The sequence below is a fragment of the Diadema setosum genome, chromosome 18 (assembly GCF_964275005.1).
Source record: "Diadema setosum chromosome 18, eeDiaSeto1, whole genome shotgun sequence".
Lineage (NCBI taxonomy): Eukaryota > Metazoa > Echinodermata > Echinoidea > Diadematoida > Diadematidae > Diadema > Diadema setosum.
The window spans coordinates 26,233,580-26,252,398 of NC_092702.1; the positions used below are offsets into that span (position 1 = coordinate 26,233,580).

At 39.9% G+C, this 18,819-nt stretch overlaps 1 protein-coding gene across 1 annotated transcript in view; it reads right to left on the reverse strand.

The window, feature by feature from the left end:
- The window catches only part of LOC140241579 (peroxiredoxin-1-like), a 29,185-nt gene extending 14,916 nt beyond the window's left edge, over positions 1–14,269 (reverse strand). Inside the window, exons 1-5 of the mRNA XM_072321313.1 lie at positions 14,191–14,269; positions 13,865–14,048; positions 11,240–11,378; positions 9,419–9,554; positions 837–940 (exon numbers count right to left, since the gene is read on the reverse strand). Coding sequence (XP_072177414.1) covers positions 837–940; positions 9,419–9,554; positions 11,240–11,378; positions 13,865–14,048; positions 14,191–14,223 — 596 coding nt within the window. The 5' untranslated portion in view covers positions 14,224–14,269. The remainder of the gene's footprint in view (positions 1–836; positions 941–9,418; positions 9,555–11,239; positions 11,379–13,864; positions 14,049–14,190) is intronic.
- Positions 14,270–18,819: the final 4,550 nt, after the last annotated feature.

Consider the following 18,819-nt stretch of genomic DNA (forward strand, 5'->3'; position numbering starts at 1 on the left):
TTGTTTAAGCAATAAAAAACAATGTGCCTTAGAAATGCTGCTCTGACATAGTCTTAACCCATTGAGGATGGACTGATTTTGCTAAAACACGCATTTCCCATAGGCACCTGCCCGAGTATACTCAGGACTCGTTCTCAACAGGTTAAGGCAGAATTTTATATATTTCAAGTCTATTCTACATACCCGTAAGTGTCTGCAGCGGTACTCTTCTATTTGCAACAAAAATATCTATGCATTGGCTTGAGTTGACTCTACCTTGGTCTTGAGGACAAAATGCACAACGAAGCTTTCAATTCTGCAAGTCTAGCTGCAATCACACTGGCAAAACATAGCAAAGTTTAACTTCGAGAAGTCTTTGTAATGTTTGCTCGTCCATTCACATCGGTGGCCAAACTCTATGAAGTTTCAGTTCTCGAAGTTTTGGTCACTGGTGCATATGGGCAACATAGAAGAAAGGGTGTCATCTGATGGCTAGTGATTTTGACATAACAGTGCACACATATAGGACTACATCCCAACAACCACACACTTCTGAGACACTGCCCATAGAAAGGAGGTGGACTGGTCATGTGACAAACTTTGCAAAGTTTCAGTTGGGAGTGTCCAGCCTGTACAAACTTCAAGATTTGTGGGGATTTGGGAAATTTCCCTAGTTTGAGTTGGAAGCTTTGCAAGAAGTTTCTCCAGAAGTTTTCAAGAAGTTTGTGGTCACATTGGCAAAAACATTGAGAACTTAAACCTCGTGAACTTAAACTTTGCAATGTTCTGCAAGTGTGACTGCGACTATGATGATTACGAATGCAAAACTTAAATGCCCTACTAAACGAAAGTTGTACCTAAGGGCTATCCCAGCATCCTTCAGCAGCACACCGTAGTCCTCAGCAACCTTCTTGTTCATGTCTGACAGCAGCGGGATCTTCATGGGACCCAGGCCCCCTTGCTACAAAAATATGGAGAAAAAAACGTGAACACAAACGTGTGGTCTGATCAAATATTATATAGTCACTTCTTAAACTGCATCAGTTTCATATGACAAAAATAGTGCTAGAGTAGATACTTACACAATATATTTGGGTTTTTGCTTTTGCTTTAATTTTCCTAATATCTGCATCTTCCTGCAATGCATATCCACGCTACTTCAGGGCCCCATTTCATAAAATGTTGATACGATGACAACTCTTGCTGGAATGACAATTGTCATGGTAATGACAAGAATCCAGCTTCCTGATTGGCTGTTGCTATTGGAAGTTGCCATTCCAGCAAGAGTTGCCATCCTAAAATCTTTTATGAAATAGGGCCCAGATGTCACATTCTTTTCCCTTGAAGTCAATACTGCCAGATGAATCATTTTGAATAAAAGAAAAAGTGAGCTGGAGAAACAGAGCAGTGAACAAACAGGAACAAAATCTTATGTGAACAAATAGGGAGAAAAACACATTTGTATTTTGCCTGATACATGATGCCTAGGTGCATCTAATTTTCATATATATTCCATCATTCTTCCCTTAATGTAAACTGTTACTATTGAAGACAACTTTCAACTTGGTCAATCACTACTTGGGCTGAAAAATACAATGCAACTTTTCAACAGTGAAGAGCCATAACACACCCTGTGCATCTAAGTGGCTCTGTTTAAAATATCTGAATAGGATTCAAAGGTCACTATCACTGCAAATCTCTGGCGACAAAGGTTACAAATCTGCTTGATCAGCATTAAGTGGATCCTTCGCCGCTATCATTTTGGTTTTTGTTTTCTGCAGGGTACAGTGTAAGTGTTTCACAAACATAATTACAATATTGTACACGGGTCATGTAAAGAAACAGTGAGATCCCCTGGAACAAAGTTTACATTATGAACACTCACATCTTTGTGAATGATATTGTTCGTCAATTTGTTAGATCTCCGAAAGTAGGATCCTCAATGACAAACCACAAAAAACATTCTTGTGCAAAAATACCATGTTCATGTAAAATGGGGAGGGGATGGATACAACACATATATCATAATATGATGAGTCTCTCCCCCCCCCCCCCTTCCCCAAAAAATATATTATGCTACACATACTACAGTCAAACCGACTCCAGAAGTTTTTGAAAAGCACCAAGTGCCTATTGAGAAAGGATTCTCTCTTGGCCATTGATCAAAATTGCATCCTTTGAAAAGGGGCAAACAAGAAGAAAAACTTACAGTCACAGTTCCATTTCTTTGCTTAATGTAATAACTCTTTAACTAAGTAATTTCATAAGAGGAGTATCACTATCTAAAAGGTTTTTCTTTCTTTTTTTTTTTTGTTGCTACCATACATAAAAAAAAAATCAGACATTTGAGGCATCCACATAAAGTTGGTTTCCTGAAAAATTGAAATGCCTGATTACAAACATACAAAGTATACACCATCCAGTGTTCTTTATGCACAATAATGATTCTACAAACTTGTCTAGCTATTGAGGTCCTCAGATCCTCGATGATATATGCCCAACGCAAACAAACCTTCGCGTACAAATTGTAAATGTTATATATACTGTACACAATCTGAATAAACTTCAAATATAAACCTGGCAGAAATGAACCATGTGTTGGAGAGAGTGTGGTCCCAGCATGGGTGGATACATTTTTCTAATATACCAAAGAATAGCATGCTGTCCATGGTCATGCTACTGGGATTGGAGTATATCAAGAATATGACAGTCACTAATTCAGGGGAAAATAGAAATTATTGCTACCCAGTAATGCAAATTCATCTCATGGACCGATCTGAATTCTCTAATGCACTACATAAAACACCAAAAACCAATTAACAACTAGAGATTGGTGCTCAGCGGGTCGCGCAGCCGAGCACATGTATCCCCCGAACCCACAGCATCATACATCATCGCAATATATAGAGCTCACACAGAAATTCCATAAACAAATACAGTTATCATGGCAACAATGATCCTGTCCACATTTTGCCTCTGGGTACCAAATTTGATGACAATAATATGATGCAGCGGTGTAACTCTGCAGAATCTAAAGTATCCTCTGGTAGTACCTGTGAGGGAATACAATTATAGAGTAATCTGGATGCACTGTAAACCTAACCCTCTTCCAGTCTGCGATTTGGATGAATTTGGGATAAAAATGTATAATATGGCAATAGGTGACAACAGGTATCAATGCAGACAACTGCTTTTTTTTTTGGTTTTGTTTCCACTTCTGATATTTTATTGTTTTGTTAACTGACAAAGCGGGTTCCATGACAAATGCTGTGATGACAAATGCTCCGGCAAGGAATCCTAGTGTTGAAGCTTAACGCTTACCCTAATCCAAATCTTTAGTCTGCCTTGAACCTAACACCCAATCATACCCATGGAGAAGAAACGCCCACACCAAAAACAATATGCGTCTTCGTCTTACCATATTACACCTTCATGCCAAATTTGAAGATGATCGAAGAAGACGTGCAGCCAGTAGAGCGCTCACAAGCAGACCCTATTGGATTTACCTTTTCATGTATAAAGACGGAACAAGTGAGGGCGCCATCACCAAAAACCATAGGCATCTTTGTCTTATCATAATACACTTTCATGCCAAATTTGAAGATGACCTAAGAAGGACTGCAGCCAGTAGAGCGCTCACAAGCAGACCCTATTGAATTTACCTTTTCATGTATAAAGACGGAACAAGCGAGGGCGCCATCACCAAAAACAATAGGCCTCTTCATCTTACCATAATACACTTTCATGCCAAATTTGAAGATGATCGAAGAAGAACTGCAGCCAGTAGAGCGCTCACAAGCAGACCCTATTGAATTTACCTTTTCATGTATAAAGACGGAACAAGCGAGGGCGCCATCAACAAAAACAATAGGCGTCTTTACCATAATGGACCTTCATGCCAAATTTGAAGATGATTGGAGAAAAAACGCAGCCGGTAGAGCGCTCACAAGGAAATCTCTGCTATTTCCACAAAAATTCTTGTTACCATGGCAACGATGTCTCCGCCCACACCAAAAACAATACGCGTCTTCGTCTTACCATATTACACTTTCATGCCAAATTTGAAGATGATCGAAGATGACCTGCAGCCAGTAGAGCGCTCACAAGCAGACCCTATTGGATTTACCTTTTCATGTATAAAGACGGAACAAGCGAGGGCGCCATCATCAAAAACCATAGGCATCTTTGTCTTATCATAATACACCTTCATGCCAAATTTGAAGATGATCAAAGAAGAACTGCAGCCAGAAGAGCGCTCACAAGCAGACCCTATTGAATTTACCTTTTCATGTATAAAGACGGAACAAGCGAGGGCGCCATCACCAAAAACAATAGGCCTCTTCATCTTACCATAATATACCTTCATGCCAAATTTGAAGATGATCGAAGAAGGACTGCAGCCAGTAGAGCGCTCACAAGCAGACCCTATTGGATTTACCTTTTCATGGATAAAGACGGAATAAGCGAGGGCGCCCTCACCAAAAACAATAGGCGTCTTCGTCTAACCATAATACACCTTCATGCCAAATTTGAAGATGATCGAAGAAGAACTGCAGCCAGTAGAGCGCTCACAAGCAGACCCTATTGGATTTACCTTTTCATGTATAAAGACGGAACAAGCGAGGGCGCCATCACCAAAAACAATAGGCGTCTTCGTCTAACCATAATACACCTTCATGCCAAATTTGAAGATGATCGGAAAAGAAACGCAGCTGGTAGAGCGCTCATAAGGAAATCTCTTCTGCGGCGGCGGCGGCGGCGGTGGACGCGGCGCGACTAGGCCGAATTCATAGTACAGTTCGACCTCGATTATCCGGCCATGTCGGGACCGGCGCTCATCCGGATAAGCAAATTGGCCGGATATGGGAGACACAATGTTAATGTATATGGCTGCTGTCCAAGCTGCCGTCCCAGTGCACTAGCAGCTAGGCAGGTAGCGTACCCCGCAACGGTGGTGTAATCTATGCTAGCCTGCGCAAAATTGTAGTCCCTTCTTCACAAAAATAAAGTATATCTTTATGACGGTGTGCATGTTTTACCTCATTAGATATTGAGAAACCTATCATGCACATCTTATGAAATTAGTGAAATAGATCCATGAAAAGATGTTAAAGTCACTGTTTTTTTTTTCCTCAATTTTTGGATGAAACAAAAAAAGAAGTCCTTCACTGCGTGAATGCGTCCGGATAATAGAGATTTCCGGATAAAAGGAGGCCGGATAATCGAGGTCGAACTGTATCCTCCGAACTCTGTTCGGGGGATACAATAATATAGCACTACTTGTACACACATGCAGGCATTCCAAAATTAGCCCTTTATGCCTATAAATATGTTAACCTGTTGGAGACGAGTCCCAAGTATACATGGGCAGGTGTCTATGGGAAATGCGTGTTATAGCAAAATCAATCCGTCCTCAACGGTTTAAAACTGTGAGAGCTATCATCAAGAAACATTTATAGGCATCAAAAATTTCCTCTGATACACCTCAATAGTAAATTCGAACAAAGTTGGTGAAGAAAAGAGGCTGAGATTGCCCACTCAAAAATGATGTGATGTGGCAGTGACGTGCTGCTAAAGCCAAGGTATCCTCCAAAGATTTTGTCTTCTGAGTGACACAGTAATGGAATATATCAAAATATTAAGTTTTCCTGCCCTCTAACAAACACTTATCCATCTGGATTTACCTCACATGTCCTATCAATTATGTTCTAATGAAGAGCTACATATTTAGAACATTGGGGCCATTGTTCTTCAGTAGTCAAAAACAATGAGGGCATTGTTACCAAAACGAACGAGTGGCTAGATTTTTTTTCTTTGATTCAAAGTTTAATGAGATGTGGCATTGAATAAGTATGGAAGAGTGCACACAAGGAATGTGACAAAGCAACCTGCAAAGGTACAATACTTTAGCAAATGTCAATTTTAGGGATAACAAGATGTCAGGCCATTTTTACAACTACAAGGCTGCTCAATGTACCCTACTGAAACAATTATAGCCCCTCACATCTGGAGAGAGAACATTCAACAAAGCTTGCAAAATGAACGCTATGATTTCTTATTCAAATTGATGAAATTCTTGCATCAACTTTCTTTTTTTTTAATGCAACTGATAGACAAATTGCCCTACTTAAACATAAATAAGGACTGAATTCATCAGTGTTCAAGTAGTAGCCATGATAAAAGAAATCATGGGCATACATATTCGGGCAGGATTTGAACCAATGACCTCCAGATCACTGGACAGGCATCTTATCCACTGGACTACTGAGCTTCCGCCCAACAGCCAGTACTGATCCTAATCCTTATAGCATGCAACGGGTACTGCGTAATTATTCAAATTGATGAAATTCTATGATTTCTTGCTGCAGCACAATGGGCACATTGACGAAAATGCTACCACAAGCCCTTTATTCAGACACCAAAATGTCACTTGTCAAGGATATTTCTCTGGTCTTGTGGCAGCTTGGAAAAGAATGCTATTTTCTTTCTTTTTTTTTTTTTTTTTTAATTAGCTCATTCTAATTGACAGTTGAAGAAACGATTTTACATTCTACAATTCTATTCTAGTCCTGTGGTGTTGTTTGAATACACAGTCAACTGCAGTCTTGCTTCTCACGGTCACAAACTTTTGAGGTAAATAAATTATAGTAACTACCGGTATACTAGGTGTACAGTGAAACAACACTTTCTATTCACTGACGTAAGTTGACTCTATCTTTGTCTTAAAGGCCACGAGGGAGCTTTCAATTTGCAAGACTGAAATGATTTCAAATGGAACTAGAAATGTCGCTATGGCGACTGATGCCTCCGCCATAATGCAAGATTCTCCCAATAGGCGTATAGTACAATGTCTTCACAATGTGTGATCCATGACAGTTTCACATAACTGGCAAAATATTGAAATGACAGGTTTGTCAGAAATGTCTTGAACTGGGTTTGCTATAATTTTCTAAGAGTGCAGGTACACATATTTGGGGAAATTTGGGGAAGTTTATGCATTGAGTAATTTCCAAGGTACGAAGAATGAGTGTGCTGACGGTACAAAATAGATTTTTTTTTTTTTTTTTTTTTTTGGGGGGGGGGGGCATTGAAACCTGGCCTTTGACCCTTAACCTTTGACCTTTGACCTTCTGGCTGGAAATTTCCCAGAGAATATCCATCAGGTAATGCATGTACTAAGTTTTGAAACTAATAATGCAAGCATTGCATATACTAGTATATGAGGGAAATAGTAAAATTTTGAGGAGTTGACCTTGACCTTTGACCCCTGACTATTGACCCATGACCCCTAAATTCCCTAGATAATCCCTGCCAGACAGTACATGCATATGTACCAAGTTCCACAAAGATGTGTACATTGAACCATTTGCGAGAAAAGTAATATTGTAACATTTTCACCTAACCTTTAACCTTTTGACCTTTGACCTTATGACATGAAACTCTCTCTGGAGAATCTTTACGCAGTAGTACATGTCCACACCAAGTTTCAAGAAAATACCTTCGGGCAATGCATAGATATGGGGGATATTGCAACATTTGTAGCATTTGACCTTGACCTTTTGACCTTTGACCTCTTGCCAATGTCACTAAAATCTACTCAACTAATTGTCCCATCATACATCATCCTTGGACCAAGTTTGGTGAAAGCTGCTTCATCCAGTTTTGAGTTATCATGTAAACAGATAAATTTTAGGATTTGACCTTGATCTTTGACCTTTAACCTCTGTCCGATTTCACTGAAAAACTAATCAAGTAATTGTCCCATCATACATCATCCTCCAACAAAGTTTGGTGAAATTTGCTCCATCCAGTCTTGAGTTATCGTGTAAACAGATACAATTTCATGATTTGACCTTGACCTTTGACCTTTAGCCGATTTCACCCAAAATCTAATCAAATAATTGCCCCATCATACTTCATACTTGGCCCAAGTTTGGTAAAATTCCAGTAAATATTACTCAAGTTATCGCGTAAACGAAAGCAGACAGACGGACGTACGGACGTACAACCCGAAAATATAATGCCTCCGGCACCACTTCGTGGCGGAGGCATAAAAAGTTACCAACCATGGTACGTCCCTATACACAGGGCCAGCGGAGCGTTTTCAAAAGTGTGGGGGCCCACTTCCAGGTTTCATCAGCTCATCTCTCCCCCTCCATTTCCGGGGTTTTTTTTCAGCTGACAAGTAAAAAAAACAAAAAACTTAAAATAACCTTACCGTGCTAACAATTCAAGATCTCTATCTATTTATATTTAGTGCCACTTACGTACTTCCAGGTTAAAAAGTGTGGGGGCCCAAAGCGACAACACCTTATGTATTCCTTTGTATTCCTTTGTATGGTGCACAAAAAGTGTGGGGGCCCAAGCCCCCACGGCCCCCATGGTTCCGCCGGCCATGACACAGACCCCAATTCTACAGGAAAGGCATTTGATGCTGCAAAGCCCAATGAGACCTGTTGTGAGCTTGATCACATGATCATTGCAATCACAACAATGTACAATACCTTGAAACAGCAAGAGGAATGATGGTGAACTTTACTGACTTTGTGGAACTCCATTCTAGATCTTGACATCTAGATTCTAGATCCCGACATTGGTGTGTGTAATCATACCATCCCCTCTAGCAAGAGGCAAAATACTCCGTCCCTCAGATAGGACATAAAATGGAGGTCCCGTGTATGAAAGAGTCGCAACTCATGCATGTAAAAAATCCCGCTTCATCCATTCATCGCAAAAACCAGGGTGTTTAACCGGGTGAAGTGGCCCCACCTCACATCCAACTGGACCCCATGGAAGACCAGCTTAGCGTAGCTGAATATGGGCTATCCAGCCATTTTCTCAGAAGGAAATGAACAAACTAACAGACAAGCAAACATCAAAATTCATTTGCTGACTGACCTTGAACCTAGACTTCCAGTACAAAAACACCCCCCCCCCCCCCAAAAAAAAAGGAAGTTTACTAAGTCTAAGAAAATGCAACGGTACGGAAATTGGGCTAGAGCTGTTGGCCTCACATCTGATACCGAGGTTGTAAGAGCATAGCATAGCAAATACAATGCCAGTGAACTTCTATGGGTGCATGTCACAAGACCGACACCCAAGAGTCATAAAACCCACAAGTCATACAGCCCATGAGTTCGACACTAAGCAAACAAGACCCATGAGACCAACACATTAAGCCCTGTGTTGTAATGTCGAACTCGTGGGCTGTTTTTACCTGGTGTCGAACTCATGGGCTTTATTTGCCTACTGTTGAACTCATGGGCTGTATGACTTGTAGGCTGTATGACTCATGGACCTTTTTTTTCAATGTCAAAACTCGTGGGCTGTATGACTCGTGGGAGTCGGTCTCGAGGAGTGACCCCATTTCTACACATCAAAATCTTCAGTGCTTAGTCACTCTTTCATCCACAGGTTTCAGTCATTGTACACTTTGTACCTTCCGTGGGGTGTTGATCCATGCCAGATGGGAGAAGTGAGAGTCTACAGACGCTGCGATGACCTCGGTGTTGATCGCTTTGAATTCCTCTGCCCGGTCGCTGTAGGCTATGATCTCTGTTGGACACACGAATGTGCTGTTGAAAGAGAGACAGAAAAATAATACTGACACCTCCCTACCACACCAGATACTCCTTCTTGCTCTATACTGACACAAGACTTTCATACTTCACATTGATGTGCAACATTTCTCCTCTCACAAGGAAAATTCCTTCACTGTCCCATAGATCATGGCTAGAGTAAATTAGAATCATGCTTTTGACACTTAAACAGGGACCCTACATCCATCTCAGAATCACTCTCTGAAACTGTGCCCATAAATTATTTTTCCCATGGAAGTGACTCCTCCATAGGCAGTTCTCTCATTTACATGTATGTACCACCCTAACGGATTGTCTATTCCCCTGTTTGGGCAGTATTTATCTTTTTTCCCCCCTTGCATGTGAATGGAAACCAGTGGCTGCCCCCATTTCCATTGCCAATTTGTGGTGATGGACACATAGATTTACTTTTAAAAGTAGAGCAGTACATGATTTTAGAGACACACACATTTTGTTTTTGTTTCCAATTCACTACATAGCACAAGATGCTATTACAGTCACACAATTCAGAGCCAGAATATCCTATTTTAAACACGCAAGGCAGAAATGGGCGTACGTCCTCCCTCTTAGGACTATTCACACGAGACACAGAACATCTTGTGAATGCTCTAAAAGTCTTAGACTAAAGCTTGTAGTGACCACGCCTTTGGAAATTAATGGTTTGTTTTGTTTTGTTTTGTTTTTGTTTTTTGGGGGGCCTTGATAGGCTATGCAGTGTACACTACAGTGAAAGTGGAAATTTTTGCGGTGTTGAAATTTTCACACATTTTGCGCTACGAGAAGCTAGCGCGAAAATAAAAGCATGCGAATATTTTTGCGTGCCATATGTTCCAGTAGTTGACATCTTGATTCCGTGGAATTAAAAACACGCGAAACTCTTCTTATCCAGCCGAGCGCGAAAAATTAGTCACACAAAAGTATCCACGTTTACAGTACATCACACAAACGTATAGCATATACCGTAAAACCAGAAACATTTGCGGCACAAAACTTTCGCAAATCGCAAAAACAAAAAGACAAAAACATTCGCATGCATTTCACTTTCACGAATCTTGGCTTCTTGCAAAATTATTGAAAGTATCATGTGCATGAAAATTTCTGGCTTTACAATACTGCAGCTGAAGTTCAAACCTGAATTGAAACCTGTACTATCAAATCATCCCACCAAGTTTCTCTGACGATATGGGAACAGATTTAGAGTTGACTCTCTCACTATATTATATATCATTCATTACTTCAAGTTCCCATCGTTTGCTGATATCACTTAATGGTCATGTACAAAGGGTACATCTTCACTTTGCTGGTTTCTTTTTATATCACTTTATCACATAAGTGTGTCTAGGCATTTGCTCATTCTTCTGCATGATCATCTGTACATGCAAACCATACTATCACAATCTTATACTCCATTATACTCTCACTGGTTGCTGAAACTAGCTGCTACTGCTAGAAACCCATCATCATAGCAAAAGGCAAAATAATTAAAAACCTCCACAAAAAAAAATGACACTGATCCATGTAACAGCATTCTCCAAGCATATTTGCCTTCTGTTTGGCAAATAAAGTTATTTTTGAAAATGGGGTGTGAATTCTGGCATGTCCTGCATGTCTGGAGAGCATGTCATTCTAACTTGATATGGTACCAAAATCTGTCTCCTTACAAGTCGAGGGGATAGAAGAACAAGACCAGGTATTTCCCCTTGTAGTCTGACAGCTGGATGTCCTTGAACTGTCCGTCAATCACTGCTGTCCCTTTGAAGTCTGGTGCTGGTTCCTGGACAGCCACATCTAGTCTTGAGCCTGCAAATTGGAGATGACAAATGGCAAGTTAAATCTAAATACAGCTCAAGCAAATAAGACCAGGATATTTATAAATGATGTTTTGTCCTGAAATGCATTACAAAGGAAAAAGTACATAGTAATCAGTATATACTTCACATCCAAGTTTGATATGAGTTGGAACGATTTAGCAAGGATCTAGTTACATTTGCTGAACTGTTCATAAACATTCAAATAACCTAATGACCTCACTGTTTTACATATTGAGATAATTACAAACTTGTGAGTTCATATCATTACTGTGCATGATACACACACTGAAATTCAATGCTAAGGAAGTAATCGGGCTGGTGCTGCTCCATGCAGAGGATAACTCATTACAAGTCATCCTTGAAGTGACCAATTCATGACCATACCTAAGTATATAATGCACAAAGCATTTCCTTGTCCTAAAAGGAAAATTATCTAATTGAATACACATAAAAGAATATTAACACTGTACATGCCACATATTTCATGAGTAATTAAAAAGGACAAAGAAGTGGCAACAGTCCTTTTCAAGAGAAGAGTTGGTGATTTCCCCTCCTAAAGTTGATAAACAGCATGTTGCCAGAGACAATTTTTTTTTTTATTGATGATATTCATTTATTTTATGATTAATGCAATATGTTGAGAAGTTGGAGGAGATTGAATCTGATCAGAGTAAGAATATTTATTTATATATTTTATTTCATCCAGTGATTATAAATAAATGATTTGACGGATTTGTGTATCTTGTTGTACCTCCAAGACATGGAAATAAATTGCCCATACCAGTTTTGTTGTATTTACTGTTCATATTAATTACATAAAGATACATTAATATAATAGTTTGAATGTTTGAATATTGATGTTGATATAAGGTATGTTATACAACATTTTTTTCTATGTTTTGTGATGCTGGCAAAATGATGCCTCTCTAATATGTCTTATGCCATTTAAATGCTATTTATGTACAGCTGTAATTGTATTGTACACTGTATATCTTTTTTTTTTGTAAAAAGCAAGTGAACAAAACAAATATCCATGATATGGACAATAAATTATTGAAATGAAATGAAATGAAATGAAATTTCTTGTGGCCAAGAGACCCTGTGGTACGATCGGGAACAATCCACTGACAACATTCTCAGTAGGAAGGGTTGCTTGCAGTCTCATAGTCAAACTAAGAGCAGTGCATAATACATGTACTGGTAGAACGTCACCTTAGATGCACATCTGCCTAATATCGCACGACCTATGGTAAACATGTCTTTATCTGCACCCTATACTATCAGCCAAACCATTCTTTTTATTGCACTGATGCACCTGACATGCACAAGATCACAGCATGCATGTCTAGTGCACTCCTGTTACATCATAACAAAGACAGTTATAATGAAATGTTCGTTACAAATACAACAAAGTTAAAAGCTCAGATCAAACGATCATCATCTAGATTATACATTCACATACCTTACTATTTAGCTTTTTAAAATGAAATTTCGAAGCAATGAAAGAAAACCACCAGTTCCAAGGTCTTTGTTTTTTATTCAAATTGAAGCAAATTCAAGTACACTGTATTTTCACCCCAAAGTTGAATTTTATGCACGATTATGCATGATTAGAATGTGATAATACTAATAGAGTGTCAAATTTCCAATAATCCCTTCATTGTGTTTCTACAGAGTTTTATAACCTGCCCCCTCCCCCCACTTCAATATTGCACAGAGTACAACATGGTGAGATTAATGCAGCTTTGAATACACCCTACCTAAACTGATGCCTCTTTTCTCAGTTTAAACACTTTGACTTTGCTAGAATGTACTGTAGAGTCTCAAATCGAATTGCATGTCTGGCAACTTTTTGGTTGTTTTGTGATGCAAGTTCACATAATATTGATGATGAATCCTACCCTATTCCAATTAGAATAAGTAATTGGTTTAAATTACAATGACATTTTGTCGTTTTATGGCAAATGGGGAAAATGGAGATTAATGTCATGAAATGGGACAACCTGACATCATCTTATGCCATTACTGCAGTAGACAGATAAATCAGCAATTGTGCACTTTACGGCCCTTTATTATAGGTGCGAGATTTTACCCTTACCGATAGGCGGTGGTAGCATCTAGGGCCGTAAAGTGCTCAATTGCCGAAAATCAGTCAGTCCGTACGAGTTTTGTAACAATTTTGTTGCTTTGTTTTGGGTTGTTTTTTTTTAACTTTTACTTTTACTTTTACAGACTTCCTCTGGAGTGGATTTTGTGAAGACAGACGTAGTCTCTGCAGAACATATCCCCACGATAAAGTAATTTTACAGACTGATCTTTCGGTCAAGTACTGCACGTGCACCGCTTCACTTGTGTATGGTGTAAATTTAACCAAAAATGTTTGTTCCAATGACCAAGAAACGTGCACCTAAGCACAGTTTTACCGTTTTGGTTCCATGTGTTTAAACACAACATGATGTATCTAGATCAACTTACTGGTTGAGATTGAACGACATGCCAACGGCAACAATGATCGCCCAAATGCTCCAGCTCGGGGTGAAGCAGCTGTCGCTGGCCGTTGCTGTGCGAACAGGCTCGCCTGGCTTGTGGGGACTTGGAGGGTCAGCGCTCGGCTGCAAGCACGACTGGAAAGAAGCCGGCCGGTTTGTGCAACCGATACCTGCAGATTACAAAAATACATGTGTAGGCCTACGTAAAATACTTATGAAGTGACTCATTGAGTCATAGGGTTCACTACTGGCTTTCTTGCCTTTTTACGTTTATTACACGAGATTATTCAGCCCTAATGTGAGACTTCTTACCGCAATTCGGGACATTCCCTGCAGAGCCGACATCTTGCCTGTAGTATTGGGATGTATCGCTTACGCAATTAATTCAAGCGTACTACTATACTAGTGATACGTAGAGAGCGGCGAGCTCGAGCAGCATGCATGCAGTGTGCAGCTAGGACGGAAACCTCGCGTAGAGCAAAAGGGCAACCGGCCCCGGCCCCTCGATTCACCTGTACCTAATGTGGACTCCACGATGGCTATGCCGTGGGTAAGTGAAGGGCCATTGGTGGGTCGTGATCAAAGTTCTACCTATGCGGTCTGACGTGCCTATTGTCTAGCAGTGGCGGATCCAGAGGGGGGCGCAACCGGCGCACGCCCCCCCCCCCCGCCTTTATTTTTCGAGAAAAAAAAAAAAATTAAATGAAACCCGGAAGTGGCACCACAAATATTAGTTGCGCCCCACTTTACAACATTCCTGGATCCGCCCCCGCCTAGATCTAGGGGGTGCAGCTGCAAGAAAGTCGAGTTGTATACAGTTAATGTAGTCAATATTAATTGCTAGGATCTATTGCAAACTTTGCAATAGATAAATCATGGGCGGATCCAGGAATCCCATAAAGAGGGGGCGTCTTTACAAAATTAATGGGGGGGGGGGGGGGCGCAGCACCCCACCCCATTTTTTCCGTTTGATTTCTTTTAGTTTAACAAAAAATAAAGGGAGGGGGCACCCGGTGCGCCCCGCCTGGAGCTGGATCCGCCACTGTATTAAAAATTTGCAGGATTTGCGATTGATTTTGGGGAGTTGCAATTGATTGCAACTTCTGTAATTGCAACATCGGCCCATCAAAACCCTGTTAGATTGTAACCTGCTCCAGAAGGATCTCAAACTCTTGGAGAGAGGGTCCTCCCGCTTTCTAATGTCCTTTAAACCATACAAAATTGAATGTAGTACATGTATGATCCGGTTCTCTAGTTGTAAGACTATAGAATTTATTGAGCGCACATACAAGCTTGGAATTGCGGTCAAGACCTCCAACCAGTCCACCAGCATAAGTACTTCGGAGTTACTCTGTCATCCGACATGAAGTGGAATACTCACGTGGACAACGTCGTATCCAAAGCTAATGGTATGATTAGTTTTACGCCGCAACCTGGGGTCAGCCCCTCCTAAGTGAAAATCCAAGCATTCAAAAGTCTTGTCCGTCCCCATATTGAATATTGCAGTTCAGTATGGGACCCACATACCAAGAACAATATACAGAAAATTGAAGCTGTCCAAAGGCGAGCTGCACGGTTCATCCTGAATGATTATAAACGTGAAAGCTCTGTCACAGCCATGCTTGCATCCCTCCAACTTCCACCCCTCCAACATAGAAGATTCATCAACAGGCAGGTCATGATGCACTAGATGATCCACAACAATGTAGATCTCCCTATTACAGACCACTTGGAATTCAAGAAACGAGACCCTTGTGACTACAAGAAGATCTCACCCGCTCTCCCTTGAGGTTCCTTTTAGCAAGACCAACTTAACTGCTTTCAACAGTCTTTTCCCCCCAAATCTGCCAAAGTTGGAACTCCCTCCCCCACTTATTAATTTCCAGATAAATAGATAGATAGATAGATAGATAGATAGATAGATAGATAGATAGATAGATAGATATAGATAGACAGATGATAGATAGATAGATAGACAGATAGATAGATAGATAAGATAGATAGATAGATAGATAGATAGATAGATAGATAGATAGATAGATAGATAGATAGATATAGATAGACAGATGATAGATAGATAGATAGATAAGATAGATAGATAGATAGATAGATAGATAGATAGATAGATAGATAGATAGATAGACAGATGATAGATAGATAGATAGATAGATAGATAGATAGATAGATAGATAGATAGATAGATGATAGATAGATGATAGATAGAAAGATAAATAGATAGATACTAGTAGATAGAATCATTAGTTCATAGATAGATAGAGATAGATAATCGATAGATAGATAGATAGATAGATAGATGAAAGTATTAGATAGATGATAGATAGAAAGATAAATAGATAGATACTAGTAGATAGAATCATTAGTTGATAGATAGATAGAGATAGATAGATAATTGATAGATAGATAGATAGATAGATAGATAAATAGATAGATAGATAGATAGATAGATAGATAGATAGAGAGAGAGATAGAGAGATAGAGAGATAGATAGATAGATAGATAGATAGATAGATAGATAGATAGATAGATAGATAGATAGATATAGATAGACAGGCACACAACTATGTGGCACAGATTGTCCTTGCAACAGTGCACACGGTATCGAATGGAACCTGTGAAAGTACATACATGGTAGGTCTATAATTATGGTACGTACATGGATGTAGGTCCTATGTTGAGATCGAGCAGAAGTCAGAAAATCGAGCAATTCTGATTGGCCGTTTCTAGACTTTCTGACTGAATTATGTTTGATTGCATCTTTTTCGATTCTCAGAGATATCCCCTCTTGGGATAGAAATGGGTTATGATTTTGACCCCCTATTACGGGCTTTTGGAAGGGAAGCCCTTATCCGCCCCTATAACCCCTTTGACAATTTCCAAAATAATTATGTGGAAAATATTCTCCGTGACCGTCCCCAAACTTTTGGAGATGCTCTATTGTGTACATTGAGTCATGTAATAACTTATATTGAAATTCTTTGAGTTTCTTGCCGAGTGAAGTACTTAGTCTTGGGATTTAAAAGAATGTCTCTGTATTTTTCTCCACAATCTTAGGGCAATCCTCCCGGGCGTTATCCTTGGCTTCAGGGACGCCGACGATGCGGAAGTTGTTCCTCCTGGAGAAGCGTTCGGCCTTGTTTACTTCAACTGCATGGCGGCTGAGCTGATCCTTCATGGATGAAACTTCCTTTTCCATTGCTGCTACCCTTTCCTCCAGGTGTTTGTTTCTCTTTTCCAGTTCGTCGGCTCTAGCACTCTGATATTCCACAGCCTTTTCCACATTCTGTATGCGATCAATGAGTGAGTCGACCGCTCTCTTGATCATTCGTTCGAAATCGGCGGTTGCAGCTTTAAAGTAGTCGTTAATAGACTGTGTAGAGAGTTCAGGTGCTTTCTGCTGTTCAGGCGTATCGGGGATCTCATCAACGTCAGAACGGGCAGCTTCCCCGACAGCAGTGGCGCCAAATCCTGTCCCAGACGAACTGTTGTCGCTACAGGTGCCGCCATCTTCCAAATCCAGCAGTTTCCCACGTTTTGGATACCTTTTGCGTCCGTCCTTGCTCATGGTGGAATTAGCAAATGATGATATGATAATAAATCCAGGTAAGTATTCCGAGAAATTAGGCTAAATCCAGGGCCCTGTTGCATAAAACCCTTACCGCTGGACTTACCGCTCCTTTCTAGCGGTAAGTCTTCAAATTAGCGGTAAATTTTATAATCCTTGATGCTGATTGGCTGTGACACCTAATTTTGACAGTAGTTACCATTGAAATTCAACGGTAAGTTTTATGCAACGGGCCCCAGGAAATGGAATCTAAAAGTGGAGAGGACGATTCGCGTGTCTACCAATGACGAGGCGCCATCTTATTTTTTTTTCCCTTTTGTACATAGAAATCCTTCTCATATTCATTAGTAAATAGGATTAATTTTCCCATCATCTTTCTGGCGCGCGAGCGTGCGCGCGCACACACACACACACATACGCACACATACACACAGTATACACACAAACACTTTTTCTTCATAATCTTTATTCATTGCCATTCCAAATGAATCAGAAGCTGGTGTACAGCTGTGCAAAGTGACAAAATTGTCACATACTTTTATCAGAAATAACATCATTAATAATATCCTTCTTGTGTACCTTCTATGCACGGGTAGGCCTACTTCAAGAAATTAAAACTTGATGAATAAGATATCTGGTCTTTCATTAATCAAATTGATCACGATGAAAGCAGGGAGGTGAGACGAAAAAACAAACAAACGAACAAAAAACGCCCGCACACACAAACGCACACACAGTAAACTGCTGGTTACGGGCCTACAAGGACGTATAGAAACAAAAGCAACAACAATATAAACAACAAACAGAGTCTTTTGATCTCATCCCATATCACTGTAAAAGTGTTCAGATCTACGGACTTCTACCATCAAATAAAATAATTCGAGTCAGGTTGTCAAGTTACCGAGAGTGGCTTTTGAAGCCAAGCGGAAAATTGAATCATCTCACACTTATTTTTTGGCAGACAATCGACGTTTCACACGTTCAACACTTCATCTTATTGTCTTCTCCCTATTGTGACATGACCACAGAGGAGGATTCAATCAATAACATTGTATTTCTTGAATGAAAATCGAATGTAACTAACAGCGTGCTTTAAAATGTTAGTCTTTATCTTCCCAGACCTTATCTAATGAAACCATAATAATCAGCTCAGACGACATTAATCTTGCATGTACATAATCAAATACTACTATACATTATTATAAATATAATTAAGCATCTTCTAAAAGCAAGTGGTAATCTTGACTGAAGTGGCTGTAACGTCAATCAGCCATTACTTATTTTCATCATGATAACGATAATTTGTTTTAACTATGATTACGATCATCGTCGTTATATCCCTTTCCATGCTACATCTG